Genomic DNA, 17,401 nt, shown 5'->3' with positions numbered 1-17,401 from the left:
GAGGCCATTGGTTCACTGCTGGGAATTTTGCAAATTGCATTGTACTCTGGAACTATGCCAGTAACTTTGCATACTGTGGATATTAATGAGCAGCCTCAACAACCTTCAGCCAGTGCACAGTAGGGGAGCTGAGCTTTTGCACTTTCTTCCTTTTGTAGTCTCTGAGTACCAAAGCTTCTAAATTTTTTTTAAAAAAAGCGGAAGTTCTACTTTTGTGCCTGACCTAGTCAAAAATGATGCTGGGAATTAAGAAGTAGGCTCAGAGAAATAAATCATAAATGACAACTGAAAAAAGGAAGGAAATAAAATAGTTATATACCAGATTCTATTCCACCTTGTTGTTCAGAGTTCTTTTTTGTTTTGCATTTACATGCCTGTGCTTTGTTCCTCGCTGCCTGTTATACCAATACATTACAGGAATTCATATACACTCCCCCTTTCACTTTGCGATTCGTTTCAATGTAAAAGCATTGGCAGTTTTTGTAATAATAAATAATATTTGGATTGATTTTTAGATTTACAAATTTTTAGCCACTAGATCAAATTAGGACTTAAAATGTGCTCATTCAAGTCGATTATTAATTTGTAACACTCAGCTTATTCCTAATGTGATTGTTCACTGCCTCTTAATATGTAATTGTGTGGCAAAGTGACTTGACGTCCATGAACTGATGACACATCTCAGATTCAGGGATTTCCTCTTCTCATTTCAGTTTTATTCAATTATATGGGGAATCCTAATGTTACGAAATTTTAAGCCAACAGGCCAAATTCTATTCCCATTTATAATGCTGCAAATCTGGAGCACCTTCTTTGAAATCTATGAAGTTACACCAGAAAAACAAAGCAAAATTTAGCCTAGTAAAGCCACTCATATCATTAGTGAGCAAAATTTACTTTGTACTTTGCAGGTGAGAGGTAACAGTTTGACATATCACAGTCCTACTTCTCTTAAATAATGACTGTATTAGAACAGACATACTGAGTCAGACCAAAGGTCTCTCTATAGTCCAGTATCCAACAGTGGCCATTGCCAGGTGCCCCAGAGGGAATGAACAAAACAGGTAATCATCAAGTGATCCCACTTGTGTCACCCTTTCCCAAACCTTTGACAAACAGAGACTCTGGATACCATTCCTACCCTTTCTGGTTAATAAGCATTGATGAACCTATCCTCCATGAATTTATCTAGATCTTTTTAAAATGCTGTTAGCGTTGGTCTCCCCACATCCTAAGTCAAGAAGTTCCACAGGTTGATTGTGCATTCTGTGGGGGAAAAAAAAATTCCTTTTGTTTGTTTTAAACCTGCTGCCTATTAATTTCATTTGGTGACACCTAGTTTTTGTGTTATGAGAAGGCATAAATAGCACTTCCTTATCAACTTTCTCTATACGTCATGATTTTATAGACCTCTATCATATTCTCTCTCTTAGTCATCTCTTTTCTAAGATGAACAGTGCCAGTCTTATTAATCTCTTATCATACAGAAGCCATTCTATACTTCTAATAATGTTTGTTGCTCTTTTCTGAACCTTTTTTCAATTTCAGTATATCGGTTTTTTTTAGATGAGGCAACCACATCTGTATTCAAGATGTGGGCTTACTGTGGATTTATATAGAATCATATGCTATTTTCTGTCTTATTATCTATCCCTTTTTTAATGATTACCAACATTCTGTTCACTTTTTTTGATGGCCACTGCACATTGAGTGGATGTTTTCAGTGAAATATCTATCCAGAGTGACTCTAAAATCATTTACTACTCTAGAAACAGCTAATTTAGACCTCCATCACTTTATACGTACAAATAGGTAAAATAAATTGAGAAGTAACAATTTAAATTTGCATAAATATAAGGAAATGGATGTAATTGATTTCATTGTCTTCTAATACAAACTAAATGCTTTATAATCTACTGTTCCTTCCTGCAGTTCTTAGCACTGAGAAATATTTAATGTATTTTCTGAAGCTTCATGTTAGAAATTAGAAGTTGATGAACAAAATTTAAATTGGTTTTAAATGATGGAAGCCCTTTCTAAAGCAAAAGGCATAATTAATACTTACAGGATCATTGGAAAAGTTATAAGAACACTTTATCAACTAGGTATTTCTTATGCCTGTGAAATCTAGGCTTTCTGAAAGGAGTTTAAAGCAATGAGCAGATGCTCCTCTAGTCAGGTTAAGTTTGAATTTTCTTATAAACTCTTTTTCCTTAATATAAATTGTGTCCTTTTCTAATTGTGATAAGTTAAAAATTAATGTAGGACCTATGTTTCATAGGATAAAATGCTTTAAACTTGCTGAATTGTTTTTACAGGAACACTCCCAATAACTTTTTAAATCAAACTCAGATTGTCTCAATTAAAATATATATTCCCAGGCAAAAATACAAGGTATAATTAATCATGGTTGAGAATATGTATCACTAATTGAATGGTAAGAAGGTTTTATAAGGATGATGAAGAAGACTGGACTATATAGAAATTTTTCTTAATTCTGACCCATTATGATGAACTGAGACAATTAGTAGAGCCCTGCACAATACGAAATTTTATATCCCCATCTGTAGCCTCAAGAATGAGCCATGGATATCTGTGGATTGGCAGGGCTATAACAATAAGATGGAGACGCTTAGAGGGATGCTGCCTCATACTTACTAGGTATGTTAGATAGTGGGTAATAGAATAGTCAACTGACTGCATGAATTCATAGCAGTTAGTTGACTATTCTAAAGTCCCCAGGGGTGGAGCTGGCAGCCAGTGCAATCTGGCCCTCCCAGGGAGTCCCCTGCAATCCCGCGCTGCTGCCCACGGACAGAGGGTGCTGGGGGGGTGAAGGAGCAGGGGAGAGGCTGCTTCGCAGCAGCCTGTCTGCAGTGGCCTGGGCTGGCTGTGGAGAAAGGCTGCTCTGACAGTAGCTTCTGTCCGTGGGGGGCGGTCTGAGCTCCCCGCAGACAGAGGCTGCTCCAGTTGCTGTCTGTTGGGAGCTCAGACTCCCCGCAGACAGGAACTGCTGCTAGAGACCAACCTCTGTCCACGGGAAGCTCAGCCTCTCTGCAGGGGCTGCTGCTGCAGAGTAGCTGCAAGCCAGGGCCCACCGCAGGCAGGCTACTTCACCTAATAGAGGCAGCTGCGGGGGGGGGGGAGGGGAGAGCACCACAGAACCGGTGTTAGGGGAACCGGCTTTTAAGATGACTCCTTCCAGCACCACCTCCTGCTTTCCTGCCTCCCTGCTGCCTCTGATATAGAGGCAGCGGTAGGGGCAGGAAATGTGATTAGCTGACTAGATTAACCAATAGGCCTAGACTTATCGGTTAATCGTCTAGTCAAGTACTCATTCACATCCGTACTTCATACCAAAAATGCTGCCTCTGTACAATGTCCAGCTCCTGTCAGACCCACCTTGTTCACCTCTGTTTTTTGACCTCTGTCTCCCTACTGGTCTGTTTCACTTCCCATCCTTTTGAGGCAAGTCTGTCAAATCTTCACTATGCTTTGGTATTTCTTCAGGTGTGGGCCAGGCGACCCTGTAACTAATTCAGACCCTAGAGAAATTCCATCTACTTGAAAATAAATCACTTTCTACCTGCTATAAAGGTAAAGAATTAATTAGTTTGCTACCAGAATGCAAATGTTTAGTTAAAAAGTGTCTCCATTCTTGAAATAAAACATTTTCAGAGGAATTTAGTTTATGGGTTTTTTATAGAAAAATTGCATTTGTTTGTCTTCCGTATTGTATACATGCTGGCAAGAGTTTAGCGACTAATGATTCTTCATTAATGTTATGCCATTTTCATATTTCAAGATTAAACAAAATGTGAATAATGTAGTCTCCTAGCATATTGAATATGTATACACATCATCTACCATACCATAATTGTTTTTTGATTAAACCGCTTAAAAAATGAAGTCAACTAAGACAATTTACTTAATAAACTTGTCCTTTTGTTCAATACAAGTGATTTATCTTTTAAAAGTGCTGTGGATGATGGAAAGGATAACTCAAAACTAATGAAGTATGAGAGTCAGGACTGAACATTTGTCAGCTTTTCACATCAGATTTCTCAGGCTCCAGCTAAATGCTTGTACATATGCTTAACTTTAAGCCCACATGTAGTCTTCTTGTTGTTTTTTGTTTTTGTTTTTGCACTCGTGCCTAAATATACAATTTATGTAGTAAGGTTAGAACCAAAGAAGTCAAACTATTCCTTTGCCCTGGTGCTTGCATTCAGCAGTGCGTTCTGTAATACCTGGATTCATTTCTCATTTGTGGTTTATCACTCTTTAGAGTAGCATAAGCTATGATTTTTACATTGGCAGCACAATGAACTTGAGTTTTAAGGGAGGAAAGCTGGGAAAAGAAGTGATTGTTCAAAAGCAACTTTCTGGCCTATTATTGTGGGTGATCAGTTCTCTAGGGAGCTGCACCCAACCTTCCTTAGTTAAAAGATGGTTGCCATTGATATGCTCTAAAACTATGTACATCCAGGAAAGAAAGATAGTGTAACAAAACAAAGTCTGATGCACTTTTTCAAATGATGTAGATATAATTTTTCCTGGATTTGAAACATAAAAGGGTCCAATCAGACTAGTGATTACATGCGTATTTTCCATGTATTGATATGAGCGGGTCTCTATTAGTCTGTTAACACTTATGTGAATTCAGGGAATTGCAGAATAAATACATAATTCACAAATTTGGTATCTTAAGTCTCACTCCATCAAGAGCTTCTTGTGAGTCTTGTCTTGACTAAACTCAGAGTAAAGGGTGCTCAGCTGATGTCACAGTGTAATCCATAATTGTGACTGGCAAGACACAGTTCTCTGGAGTAATGTTGGATGTGTATACCTAAAGAATCTAGTCAACTATTTTTGTTGAAGATCTTTGACAATTTAATCACTAATAGGATCTGAATAGTCCTTTTCATTTTTTGTGAAGTTCACATTTACGTTTAGGATCAGTTTGTTAAACATTAGAAAATATTGATTGACCTTTTCAAATCAATCTAGGAGATTTACATACAGGCAGTCCTCGGGTGACGTACAAGATAGGGTCTGTAGGTTTGTTCTTAAGTTGAATCTGTATGTAAGTCGGAACTGGCGTCAGCCGCTGCTGAAACTGATCAGTTTCAACCGCGGCTGAATCTGGAGGCCAGTTCTGACTTACATACAGATTCAACTTAAGAAACCCAGGCGTCCCCAAGTCAGCTGCTGCTGAAACTGATCAGCAGCTGATTCCAGGAAGCCCGGGGCAGAGCAACTCTGCCTCGGGCTTCCTGTAGTCAGCCGCTGGTCAGTTTCAGCAGCGGCTGACTTGGGGACGCCTGGGGCAGAGCAGCTGGGGTGCTGCTGGGTTGCTCCAGTAGCGCGGCTCCTCGGCGCTACTGGAGCAACCCAGCAGCACCCCAGCTGCTCTGCCCCAGGCGTCCTGATTCAGCCGCTGCTGAAACTGACCAGCAGCGACTGAATCAGGACGTCTGGGGCAGAGCAGCTGGGGTGCTGCCGGGTTGGTCTGGAGCAGCGCTGCAGGACCAACCTGACAGCCCTCAGCTGCTCTACCCCAGGGGTAGGCAAGAAAAGCCTGGTCTGCTGGGGGGGGGCACTAGCTGCACCCCTCCCCCCCAGCAGACTAGGGAGACGGGGGTGGCGGGACCGCCCAAGTCCTCCACGACTTTGCTCCGTCTCCCTGGTCTGCTGACCTGGGAGACGCGGAGCAAAGCTGCAGAGGACGCGGGCAGCGGGACAGTCCAGGCGCGCCGCGGCTGTCCCACTGCTGGCGTGCTCCTAGGCTTTGCTCCCCATCTCCCTGGTCTGCTGGTCAGACCAGGAAGACGGGGAGCAAAGCCTTGGAGCATGCCTGCAGTGGGACAGCCCAAGTGCGCCTGGGCTGTCCCGCTGCGGGTGTGCTCCGCGGATTTGCTCCCCATCTCCCTGGTCTGCAGGGGGACGGGGAGCAAAGCCTTGGAGCACGCCCGCAGCGGGACAGCCCGGGCGCGCTTGAGCTGTCCCCCTGTGGGCGTGCTCCAAGCTTTGCTCCCCGTCTCCCTAGTCTGCAGGGAGACGGGGAGCAAAGCCTTGGAGCATGCCCGCAGAAGACGAAGGACTGAGACCTCAAGTTTCGTTTGACATATGGGAAGCGTGTCGGAGAGTGAAGGGCAGATTTGCTTTGCTTATGATAACTTGTGTTGCTAAGAAGAGCCATCGCTGCTTTCTGTGTTAGCTAATTCATACTACTACTGTCCTAAATAAGCAGCGTTCATTGCCACTCCCTGTTGCTACTCTACATGGGTGTCCAGAGAAACATCCCTTTATTGAACAGCCTGATAAAGATGAATATGTTATAATGTTTTTGGGTAATGACACATGTTTTTAAGCTCTGTGATAAGCCTCTAAGAAATGTACTTTTCCATAAAAATGATGTAACATGAAGATGGAGATCTGCTTTAAATAACCAATCATATTTGAAGAAATTTATAAAGCTTCACACTAATGTTCATTGGGAATCTAGTTACCTGTGAAACAAAAACTATATGAGAACATAAGAATGGCCATAAGGTCCATCCAGCCCAGTAACCTGTCTGCTAACAGTGGCCAATGCCAGGTGTCCCAGAGGGAGTTAAGTGAACAGGTACTGATCAAGTGATTTCTCTCCTGCCATCCCTTTCCACCCTCTGACAAACAGAAGCTAGGGACACCATTCCTTACACATACTGGCTAATAGCCATTAATGGACTTAACCTCCATGTATTTATCTTGTTCTCTTTTAAACCCTGTTATAATCCTAGCCTTCACAACCTATTCAGGCAAGGAGTTCCACAGGTTGACTCTGCGCTGTGTGAAGAAGAACTGCCTTTTAAGTTCAAGAGTGTGGAGGTGCATTTAATATCTTTTTGTAAAGTAGAAGAGTTTGTTTTGAATGGTATTTGGAAAGTCATACTATGCCAACATCAGAATATTCAATTAATTTGGAAAATTGCCTTTGCTATTTTTAATGTAAGCCTTTTTCCCCAGTGAGTGTATTTAGATGATCTCTACAGTAAGAGTATATTCTACTTTTCATTTCTACTATTCTAATCAACTTCTAAGTAGTGTTTTGAGTATTTCAGCATTGTTTTTTTACCTCCTTTTGAATAAATTACAGGTACTTGTAGCTAAGAAAGCAAGATTTTATTATTACTTATGACTAATAAGGAAATAGCTGAAATGCATGACTGAATTTTTGCAAGGTATAAGGGTTGAAGCAAGAATTTAGTGTCCAGCTGCAAAGTGTACTCATGTCCTTTTTGCTTAAGACATGTGCTGTTTCTAGTTCAGAATCTTCTAATTGACTACATTTTACAATATCTGCCAGCTTTGGGGTTGGTTTATGAACTTGACACATGTCAAGTTCATGTCCTGGTTTATTTTCTGTGGTGAGTTCTCCCCTGTCACAAAACTTATTCCAAACTAGAGACTTGTGTTTTTATCCCACTATTATCCATTTCTAATTGGGTTCACCTTCGTGGTATTTTGTGTCAGAAGAGAAGGTAGCAGCAGAGGACTTTCTTATTTCGATTATGTGTGTTTAAATAAGGAGGTATTAAATAATGAATGGTGCTGAAGTCTCTTTCTGTACTAGCATCTTTGACTTGAGCCTGCAAGGAGTAGAGTGCTTCCTAGGTACGCTGCTTCCACTAGCTCTTAGTACTTCCTAGGAGACTCTTCCCTCACACAACTGGGCCTTTTCCAGACCTGGTGATGTGAAAGCAAGCAATTCTTTCTCCTAGATGGCAGCTGAGACAGCTAGTCTATGCAAAATAAAAACAGGTTCTGTGAAAATCAATTACTGTATAAGAAAACAATGAAATACTACATTTTTAGCAAAGAAGAGCTTTTCCTTCATCCACAGGGACAATTACAGAAGAGAAAAAAATGAATAATCCCTTGAGACGAGAAGAAGAACAAAGAAGCACAGCGTCTCATAAAAAAACAGTAATAAGTAACAAACTTGTCACACACAAACTGGTCAAATACCACATCAGGGGAAAATTTAGAGAAACAATTTCAAAATATATAAATAATGCCTTCTTGGATCAGCTAGTTGGAGAGTATTCAAAAGGAGACATTATTTGTGATTTAGTACTAAGGAATCCATAGTAGTTGAGTAAAAGGTGACCATAACTGAGCCACTAATATTATTAAATTCATAGTCATCCATTCCAAGAGATTAGAAGGGACCATTCTGATCATCCATTCTGACCTGCAGCATAGCACAAGCCATAGAACTTCCCCAATACGGGGGGGGGGGGGAATAAACCTTCCAAAAATGGGCACGATGACATGTTTTTGAAAAGATAGATTTAAAGTAAAGTGACGAATCAAGTAAAAAAATCACTACCGTCAACTGACAGCTGAAACCCCTGGGTGCAGTGTACTGTCTACATCAGCATAATGTATAACAGAACAGCAGGAGTCTACCATCCTTCTAAGGAAACCAGGGAGAGAAGGGGAAGGAAAACAATATGATCAAACGTGAAGGTTCAAGAGGCCATTCATGGCAAACAAGTATCTCTTAAAGTGAAAATCCCCATTTCTTGTAATTACTTGTGATAATGGTGTTTCAGGGAGTAGCCCTATTAGTCTGTTTCAACAAAAACAAAGAGGAGGCCTAGCGCACCTTAAAGTCTAACACATTTATTTGGACATAAGCTTTGGTGTGCTGGGACCCACTTCCTCAGACTGGGAGTGGCTAGCTTATTACAAAAAGTAATTTTCCCTCTTTTGGTATTCACATCTTTGTTAAGCAAAGGAATTCTTTCCCCAAGAATTCAGCCACACAGATAATACTAATCAGGTTTATTAGCAATTAATTGGGGAGGGCTCAACAGTAGTAGCTTCCAAAGAATTATTATCAGTGCAAGTCATATATCGGTCAGATACGTCATACATATCGTTATAGCGGCTACGATTCATTTATCAGTTCTTCAAGAAAGAACAGATCTTTGCACAAGAATCTGGGGCCAAAGTAAGGGGAGAGAAAGGACTGAGTGAGATAAGGAAAGAAAGAGCAGAGAGAGCAAGGTTTAACAAAACAGCTTCTTATAAACCTGTGAGAAGTACGGAGGAGGTTATAGTTTTAACACTCAATGAAAGTTTCAGCAGTGCTCAAGGTCCTGTTGCAGCTGTGCTGTTATCTTAGTCAGGCCTGGAGGCCCAGCACAGGAAACAAGGCTTTGTCCTAACACCTTCTTATCAACTGTTGGGAGTGGGCCACATTCACCCTGATTGATTTGACTTTGTTAGTGCTGGTCCTCTGCATCGTAATGTAACACTACCATCTTTGCATGTATATATACAGGTGCCAAACTGAAGTTTCCATTTCATGTGTCTGACAAACTGGGCTCTAGCCCAAGAAAGCTTGTTAGTCTTTAAGTTGCCACAGGAGTGCTCCTTGTTTTTGTGGAAGGTAAAACATAAAATGGAAATTAGGAGAGCTAAGAGGGGTGTGAAGAGAACATAGATAACAAGAAAGGTTTTAAGTGCATAAGGGTACGTCTACACTTGCTCCCTAGTCCGAACTAGGGATGCAAATGTAGGCAACTGAAATTGCTAATGAAGCAGGGATTTAAATAACCTGCGCTTCGTTAGCATGATCTCGCTGGCGCGTTACTCCGCTCAACAGCTGTTTCGAAAGTGAAAGCGCTCCCTGGGACGTTAGTTCAAACCAAACCCCTTGATTCGAACTAACATTAATGAGGAGTAACGTTAGTTCGAACCAAGGGGTTTGGTTCGAACTAACGCATCCCAGTGCACGCTTTCACTTTCGAAACAGCTGTTGAGTGGAGTAAAGCGCCGGCGAGATCATGCTAATGAAGCGCAGGGTATTTAAATCCCCACTTCATTAGCAATTTCGGTCGCCTACATTTGTATCCCTAGTTCGAACTAGGGAGCAAGTGTAGACGTACCCTAAAGAAGCTGTTAGTCTGTCACAGAACCAGTGAGTTGGCTAGAAGACCAGAGGTAAAGGGAGCAGTTAAGGAAGGTAAGGGTATTACAAACTGACTGCAGCTCTGTGTCTTGGTCTATGCCTCAAAAAATGGTCGAGTGGTACCTGCTCTTTTTGGGTATGTCTACACAGCAAAGTTATTTCGAAATAACTTTCCTAGCATCTACACACGCCAACTGCTGTTTTGAAATTAAATTGAAATTAACGGAGGGTTTATTTTGAAATTGGTAAACCTCATTCCACAAAGAATAAGACCAATTTCGAAATTGCTATTTTGAAATAAGTGCTGTGTAGATGCTTATTTTGAAATAGAGGACCTCCTGCCCTTTCCAGGGTGCCCTGCTGGCCGTCCTGGCCACAAGGTAACTTCTGACCTGATACCCTGCCGGAACTAGTTCCAGCCGGCCTTAAATACAATTCAGCGTCCAATCCGTGTGGATGCATTATTTCGAAATAGCAAAAAGCATTTTGTGTCTAGACGCGTTACTTCAAAATAAGATATTTCGAAATAATGCTGTAGTGTAGACATACCCTTTGGGTACTTATAGAGATTCATCTGTTGAAAAAGGAAGGTCAAGCTAATGAATTTAACAGCAATGGTTTGGATGATATGTTTCCAGGAGAGCTGAAGAAATATAACAATGAAGTGGCTGATCTGCTAATAAAAATACACACTGTATTTAATCTGTAAGTGCAGGTTGCTCTCAGGCATCAGTACAGGCTACTGTCCGAGACACATTATTGGACTAAATGGACCATTAATCTGATCTGACAATTCTTATGTGGAAGGAAAGGAAATCTAGCTTAACATGCATTTCCAAACAGGTCATGCTGGCATTCTGTTAGTTGTTGCTGAAACAATCTGTTATTCCTCAACATAAACTGACAAAAATATTTACAAAAAAAAAGTTATGATAGCTGCCATTTCTGAGCTTGATTGTGACTAGCTCTGAGAAATTTTGGTGTATTTTATATTCAAACCAGAAAGCCATGTTAAAAATAAACTAGGGTTGATTTTGTTTGGTGTAAATTTTCCATTGCTATATCACAAAAATCAGTTGGCACCAGAGCCCTGCCCCCCTTATCTTTTCATCGGTGATAAATGACAGTTTTGGTACTGGAAGCAAGATTAAAAATAAAAAGGATTCCTAATAATACACTATCTGTTCCTTTTGCTATATTATACATGCAAAAGTACTGTATGATAGGAAATTGGCAGTGACATTTGAGATTTGATTCAGAATATTGTTAAAAATTAGAATTACAAATGTAAAAATGAATTGTTCTGATGTATGCTAAATTGTCTTGTCTCATTATGTATATTTTTAGAAAATTGGTGATAATAGCAAAAATACCTGTCACATTTACCAACCTTGTAAGGAAAATACATTGTCCTGTGACTCTCTTAAAGGATAATGCATGTGAAGTAGACCTCTATTAGGATATAGAAAATCTCAGAGTGTTTTTAAGCATTTGTTTGACTCTTGTGTACACTATGTATTTTTCATGAATTAACAGAATGTTTTGTTACTTTTCAGGTTGTCTGATGCATGGGAAAATGATATTGGAGTTCATCCTCTAACATTTCCATCAAAAACCTGTTTGGAATTGTTGTTGATACTGAGTTTGAGTACTGCTTCTCTGCCACCTTCACTACGCTTCATGAACTCCTTCCAGGTAATGAACTGCCTTTCATCCAATATAGAGGTGTTATCTGTATGAAAGAGCAGTCCCCCTGGAGATCCATAAATCCACCCAGATTCATGGCTTATCAATTGAGGCTGTACAGCTAAACTGACAGTAGTAGGTTGTAGTACATAAGAACATAAGAATGGCCATAGTGGGTCAGACCAAAGGTCCATCTAGCCCAGTAGCCTGTGTGCCGACAGTGGCCAGCACCAGGTGCCCCAGAGAGGGTGGACCGAAGACAATGATCAAGCAATTTGTCTCCTGCCATCCTTCTCCAGCCTCTGATGAACAGAAGCCAGGGACACCATTTCTATCCCCTGGCTAATAGCCTTTTATGGACCTAACGTCCATGAAGTTATCTAGCTTCTCTTTAAACTCTGTTATAGTCCTAGCCTTCACAGCCTCCTCTGGCAAGGAGTTCCACAGGTTGACTAAAAGATTAACCTGTCTTTTAACGCTGTGTGAAGAAGAACTTTCTTTTATTAGTTTTAAACCTGCTACCCATTAATTTCATTTGGTGTCCTCTAGTTCTTCTATTTAGGGAACTAATAAATAACTTTTCTTTATCCACGCTCTCCACACCACTCATGATTTTATATACCTCTATGATATCCCCCCCCCCCAGTCTCCTCTTTTCTAAATTGAAAAGTCCCAGTCGCTTTAACCTCTCTTCATATGGGACCCGTTCCAAACCCCCTAATCATTTTAGTTGCCCTCTTCTGAACCCTTTCCAAGGACAAAATATCTTTTTTGAGGTGAGGAGACCACATCTGTACACAGCATTCAAGATGTGGGTGTATCATAGTTTATATAGGGGCAGTAAGATATTCTGTGTCCTATTTTTTTATCCCTTTCTTAATAATTCCTAGTATCCTATTTCCCTTTTTGACCTCCGCTGCACACTGTGTGGAAGTTTTCAGAGAACTATCCACGATAACTCCAAGATCTCTTTCCTGATTTGTCGTAGCCAAATTAGCCCCCATCATGCTGTACGTATAGTTGGTTTTTTTTTCCCGATGTGCATTACTTTACACTTTACATTTCATTTGCCATTTTGTTGCCCAATCACTCAGTTTGGTGAGATCTTCTTGGAGTCCCTCACAGTCTGCTTCTGTCTTGACTATCCTAAACAGTTTGGTATCATCCGCAAACTTTACCACCTCACTCCTTACCCCTTTCTCTAGATCATTTATGAATAAGTTGAAAAGGATTGGTCCCAGGACTTGACCCTTGGGGGACACCACTAGTTACCGCTCTCCAATCTGAAAATTTACCATTTATTCCTACCCTTTGTTTCCTGTCTTTTAACCAGTTCTCAGTTCAAGAAAGGACCTTCCCTCTTATCCCATGGCCATGTAATTTACACCAGAGCCTTTGGTGAGGAACCTTGTCAAAGGGTTTCTGAAAATCTAAATCTACTATATCTACTGGATCCCCCTTGTCTACATGTTTGTTAACCCCTTCAAAGAACTCTAACAGATTAGTAAGACATGATTTCCCTTTACAGAAACCATGTTGACTTTTGTCCAACAAATTATGTTCTTCCACATGCCTCACAATTTTATTCTTTACTATTGTTTCAACTAATTTGCCTGGTACTGAAGTTAGACTTACAGGTCTGTAATTGCCAGGATCGCCTCGAGAGCCCTTTTTAAATAATGATGTCATGTTGGCTACCTTCCAGTCATTAGGTACGGAAGCCGATTAAAAGGATAGGTTACAAACCACAGATAATAGTTTAGCAATTTGCCATTTGAGTTCTTTTATAACCCTTGGATGAATGCCATCTGGTCCTGGAGATTTGTTAACATTAAGTTTTTCTATTTGTTCCAAAACCTCCTCTAATGACACTTCAATCCGGGACAGTTCCTCAGATTCATCACCCACAAAGGATGGTGCAGATTTGGGAATCTCCCTAACGTCTTCAGCCGTGAAGACTGAAGCAAAGAAATCATTAAGTTTATCCGCAATGGCTTGATCGTCCTTGATTGCTCCTTTTATATCTCGATCGTCTAGGGGACCCACAGGTTTTTTCGCAGGCTTCCTGCTTCTAATGTACTTAAAAAACATTTTGTTTTTTCTTTGAGAATTATTGGCTAGCTGTTCCTCAAACTCTTTTTTTGCTTTTCTTATTACATTTTTACACTTGATTTGACAGTGTTTATGTTCCTTTCTATTTATCTCACTAGGATTGGACTTCCACTTCTTAAAAGATGCCTTTTTGTCCCTCACTGCTTCTTTTACATGGTGGTTAAGCCATGGTGACTCTTTTTTAGGTCTCTTGCTATGTTTTTTAATTTGGTATACATTTAAGTTGGGTCTCTAGTATGGTGTCTTTAAAAAGTTTCCATGAGCTTGCAGGGATTTGGATCTAGTCATTATGCCTTTTAATTTCTGTTTAAGTAACTTCCTCATTTTTGCGTAATTCCCCTTTTTGAAATTAAATGCCAGGGTGCTGGACTGTTGAGGTGTTCTTCCCACCACAGGAATGTTAAATGTTGTTATATTATGGTCACTATTCCCAAGCGGTCCTGCAATGGTTATCTCCTGGACCTGATCCTGCGCTCCTCTCAGGACTATATCGAGAATTGCCTCTCCCCTTGTGAGTTCCTGTACCAGCTGCTCCAAGAAGCAGTCATTTAAGCCATTGAGAAATTTTATCCCTGCTTCTCTTCGTGAGGTGACATGTATCCAGTGAATATGGGGATAATTAAAATCCCTCATTATTATAGAGTTATTTATTTTGGTAGCCTCTCTAATCTCCCTTAGCATTTCAGTGTCCGTATCACTGTCCTGGTCAGGTGGTCGGTAATATATCCCTACTGCTAATTTCTTATTATTGGAGTATGGAATTACTATCCATAGTGATTCTATTGAACATGTTGATTCACTTAATATTTTTATTTCATTTGATTCTACATTATCTTGCACATACAGTGCCACTCCGCCACCCAGCCGGCCTGCTCTATCTTTTCGATATATTTTATATCCCAATATGATTGTGTCCCACAGATTTTCCTCATTCCACCAGGTTTCAGTGATGCCTATTATGTCAGTCTCCTCCTTTAATACGAGGTATTCTAGTTCACCCATCTTATTAGTCAGACTCCTAGCATTTGTGTAGAAGCACTTTAGAAATTTGCCACTGCTTTTTTGTCTGCCCTTCCCTGATGCATTGGATTCCATTATATGCAGTTGTTTGTCTGCTCTGGCCCATGGTTTGTCCTCTTTCCTCCTCCCTTTCTGACTACAGCTTAGAGAATCTCTATCAATGGATTCTCCTCTAAGAGAAGTCTCCATCCGCTTTACGTGCATCTCCGCACCAATCGGCTTTCCCCCATCTCTTAGTTTAAAAACTGCTCTACGGCCTTTTTAATGTACTAAATATAGCAATGAAGAATTTATTTTTAGTATGCAGTTTTCCCCAGAATTGTAATATCTGGACCAAGATGGGAAGGTATAGCAGATTTTTAAATTGTTAAAGCTAAAGAGCATGTTTAAATAAATGCTACCAATGACTTTTTAAGAAGAAGTGTGAATACCTAGAACAGTTAAAGTACAATTCCACTATGTCAAAGCCATATTAAAAAGAATTAAAATAGTTGTAGTGGTAATAAAGAATCAGATTTTGAACTTGTACTTCAAAGGTGATTGCTCCTTTGATTGACAAGGTCACACATGCAAGTAAGTGTGTGTGCATGGCAGTGAAGTGATCACAATCTGTCCTGTTGTAGATTACTGTTCAACAGCACCAAACCCTCTCCAGTGAGAGAAATGGACCTTTTAACATTTCTAATACTGTAATTATTGAAAAGAAGAGAATATAACATAAAATGGGAAAGAGGTTTGTATAATTTGTATATTCTTCATGAAGGAGCATTTGCAGTTTAACGCATGATAAAATGTATTAATTCAGCTTCTTTTAAAATGTTCTTTGTCCTTGACTCAGTCCCTCAATTATATGCATTAACAATTGATTTGTTTAGGTCAATAAATGAATCTAAATCTGTGTCTGATGTGGCAGCTACCCTAAAATTGTATAGGTCTGTAGTTCTGAGTACCGTAAAATCTCGAGTATAATACGCACTTATGTATAATGCGCAACCTGAGTTTAAACTCTTAAAATCATGAAAAAAACGAACTCCTATGTATAATGCTTACCCATTATACAGGAGAACAGGAGGGGAAGGAACGGGAAGGAAACCTGCCCCCCGCCCAGCTACCTGCATGCTAAGCTCGCGCCTGCCGGGGGGGAGGGCCTCCCCTGCGCAGCTCATGCCTGCCCCTCTTCCTCCCCCGTCCAGCTTGTGCCTGCCGAGGGTGAGTTTAAAACTTTTTTTAAAAAAAAACCTCCTATGGATAATGCGTGCCCCAACTTTGATGCTAAAAAAAAATGGGAAAAAAGTGTATTATACTCGTGATTTTACGGTAATTTATGTAAACTGTTCCATTTTACTGAAATTTCTTTCTAATTGTGTTTAAGGTCAGAATAACAAAGTGAAAAGAAATCCCTGTGTAAGAAATATTGGACCAGTGCCTTATCTGGTATAAAGTAGAGTAATGACTGCAATGGAGTCAGTTACCATCTGAGGATATGACCCACTGTGTTATGAAATAACTAAACATACAGGCTGCGTCTACACTGGCAAGATTTTGCGCTAAAGCAATTGCTTTTGCGCAAAATCTTGCTGCCTGTCTGCATGTTCTACTGTATGAAATCAGTGCTTCTTGCACAAATACTCTGATGCTCTCGCTCAAGCATAAGTCCTCTTGCGCAAGTATTCTTGCTCAAGAGGTCATTGTAGATGGGTAACATCAATTTCTTGCGCAAGAAAGCCCGATGGCTAAAATGGCCATCAGAGCTTTCTTGCGCAAGAGAGCGTCTACACTGGCACGGTACTTTTGCACAAAAGCAAATCTTTTGCGCAAAGGCACATGCCAGTATAGACGCTCTCTTGTGCAAATACTTTTAACGGAAAAACTTTTCCATTAAAAGTATTTGCACAAAATCATGCCAGTGTAGACGCAGCCACAGTGTTTGTCAGCTTTATGTATCATTTGTGAAGGGATCTCTATTCTTTTAAACTCTCAAGTTAACAGCTGGTATTGCTGTTTACTGTTTATTTCAGAATGTTGTATTATACCCATGGTCAGAACTGTTATTGTACTTTTTTCGATCAAAAAGGAGGAATTTTCTGTGTGCTGGTAGAATGAGATTGCAAAATTATATGCTTTATACATTGGTTGATCTAGCTGGTGATGCTGCCAAATAATCTAGGTTGCCAGTTAGACAGTGAACATTCATACAACTTGTTTACTGCACATAATATGGGGGTAATAGTCTCATTAACTTCAATAGGAGAACCCTACTGAGAGAAGTTACTCATATCTAATATATAAAGGAGAATGTTTGTAAGTTTGTGCGCTAATAACTTGGACACTATACGAGCTACCGCAACCAAACTTTGCATGGGATAACCTTTCATCCAGGAAAAGGTTTTAAGGTACTTTTGGAGCTCAAGCTGTAAAAATAAAAAAGTAACCTGCCGTGCTGCACTGTAGGAACTGCCCTGCCCACCCTAGGTCCCGTGCCCGCCGCTTGCGGCCCCCAGCGCCATCCGGGACTCACCCCATCCTGCCCGCAAGGTTATATAAGCGACCCCCCCCACCGGCACACAGTGCCCCTACTCCCATGCACCTGCCCTGCCCCCCGCGGCATCTGCAGCC

The 17,401-nt window shown here is 40.5% G+C and overlaps 1 protein-coding gene across 5 annotated transcripts in view; it reads left to right on the top strand.

The window, feature by feature from the left end:
• UBE3D (ubiquitin protein ligase E3D) overlaps positions 1 to 17,401 on the top strand; it is a 105,936-nt gene that overhangs the window by 54,510 nt on the left and 34,025 nt on the right. Inside the window, exons 9-10 of one of the 5 annotated variants that reach the window (XM_075923814.1) lie at positions 11,524 to 11,662; positions 15,847 to 15,994. In XM_075923814.1, coding sequence (XP_075779929.1) covers positions 11,524 to 11,662; positions 15,847 to 15,994 — 287 coding nt within the window. Of the gene's footprint in view, positions 1 to 3,510; positions 3,598 to 11,523; positions 11,663 to 15,408; positions 15,519 to 15,846; positions 15,995 to 17,401 lie in introns of those variants that run through there. The other 4 variants (XM_014569944.2, XM_075923815.1, XM_006115896.4 and 1 more) reach the window with 4 other exon arrangements.

This window comes from Pelodiscus sinensis, chromosome 3, assembly GCF_049634645.1.
Source record: "Pelodiscus sinensis isolate JC-2024 chromosome 3, ASM4963464v1, whole genome shotgun sequence".
Lineage (NCBI taxonomy): Eukaryota > Metazoa > Chordata > Testudines > Trionychidae > Pelodiscus > Pelodiscus sinensis.
This window is presented reverse-complemented; position numbering and strand designations above follow the sequence as displayed.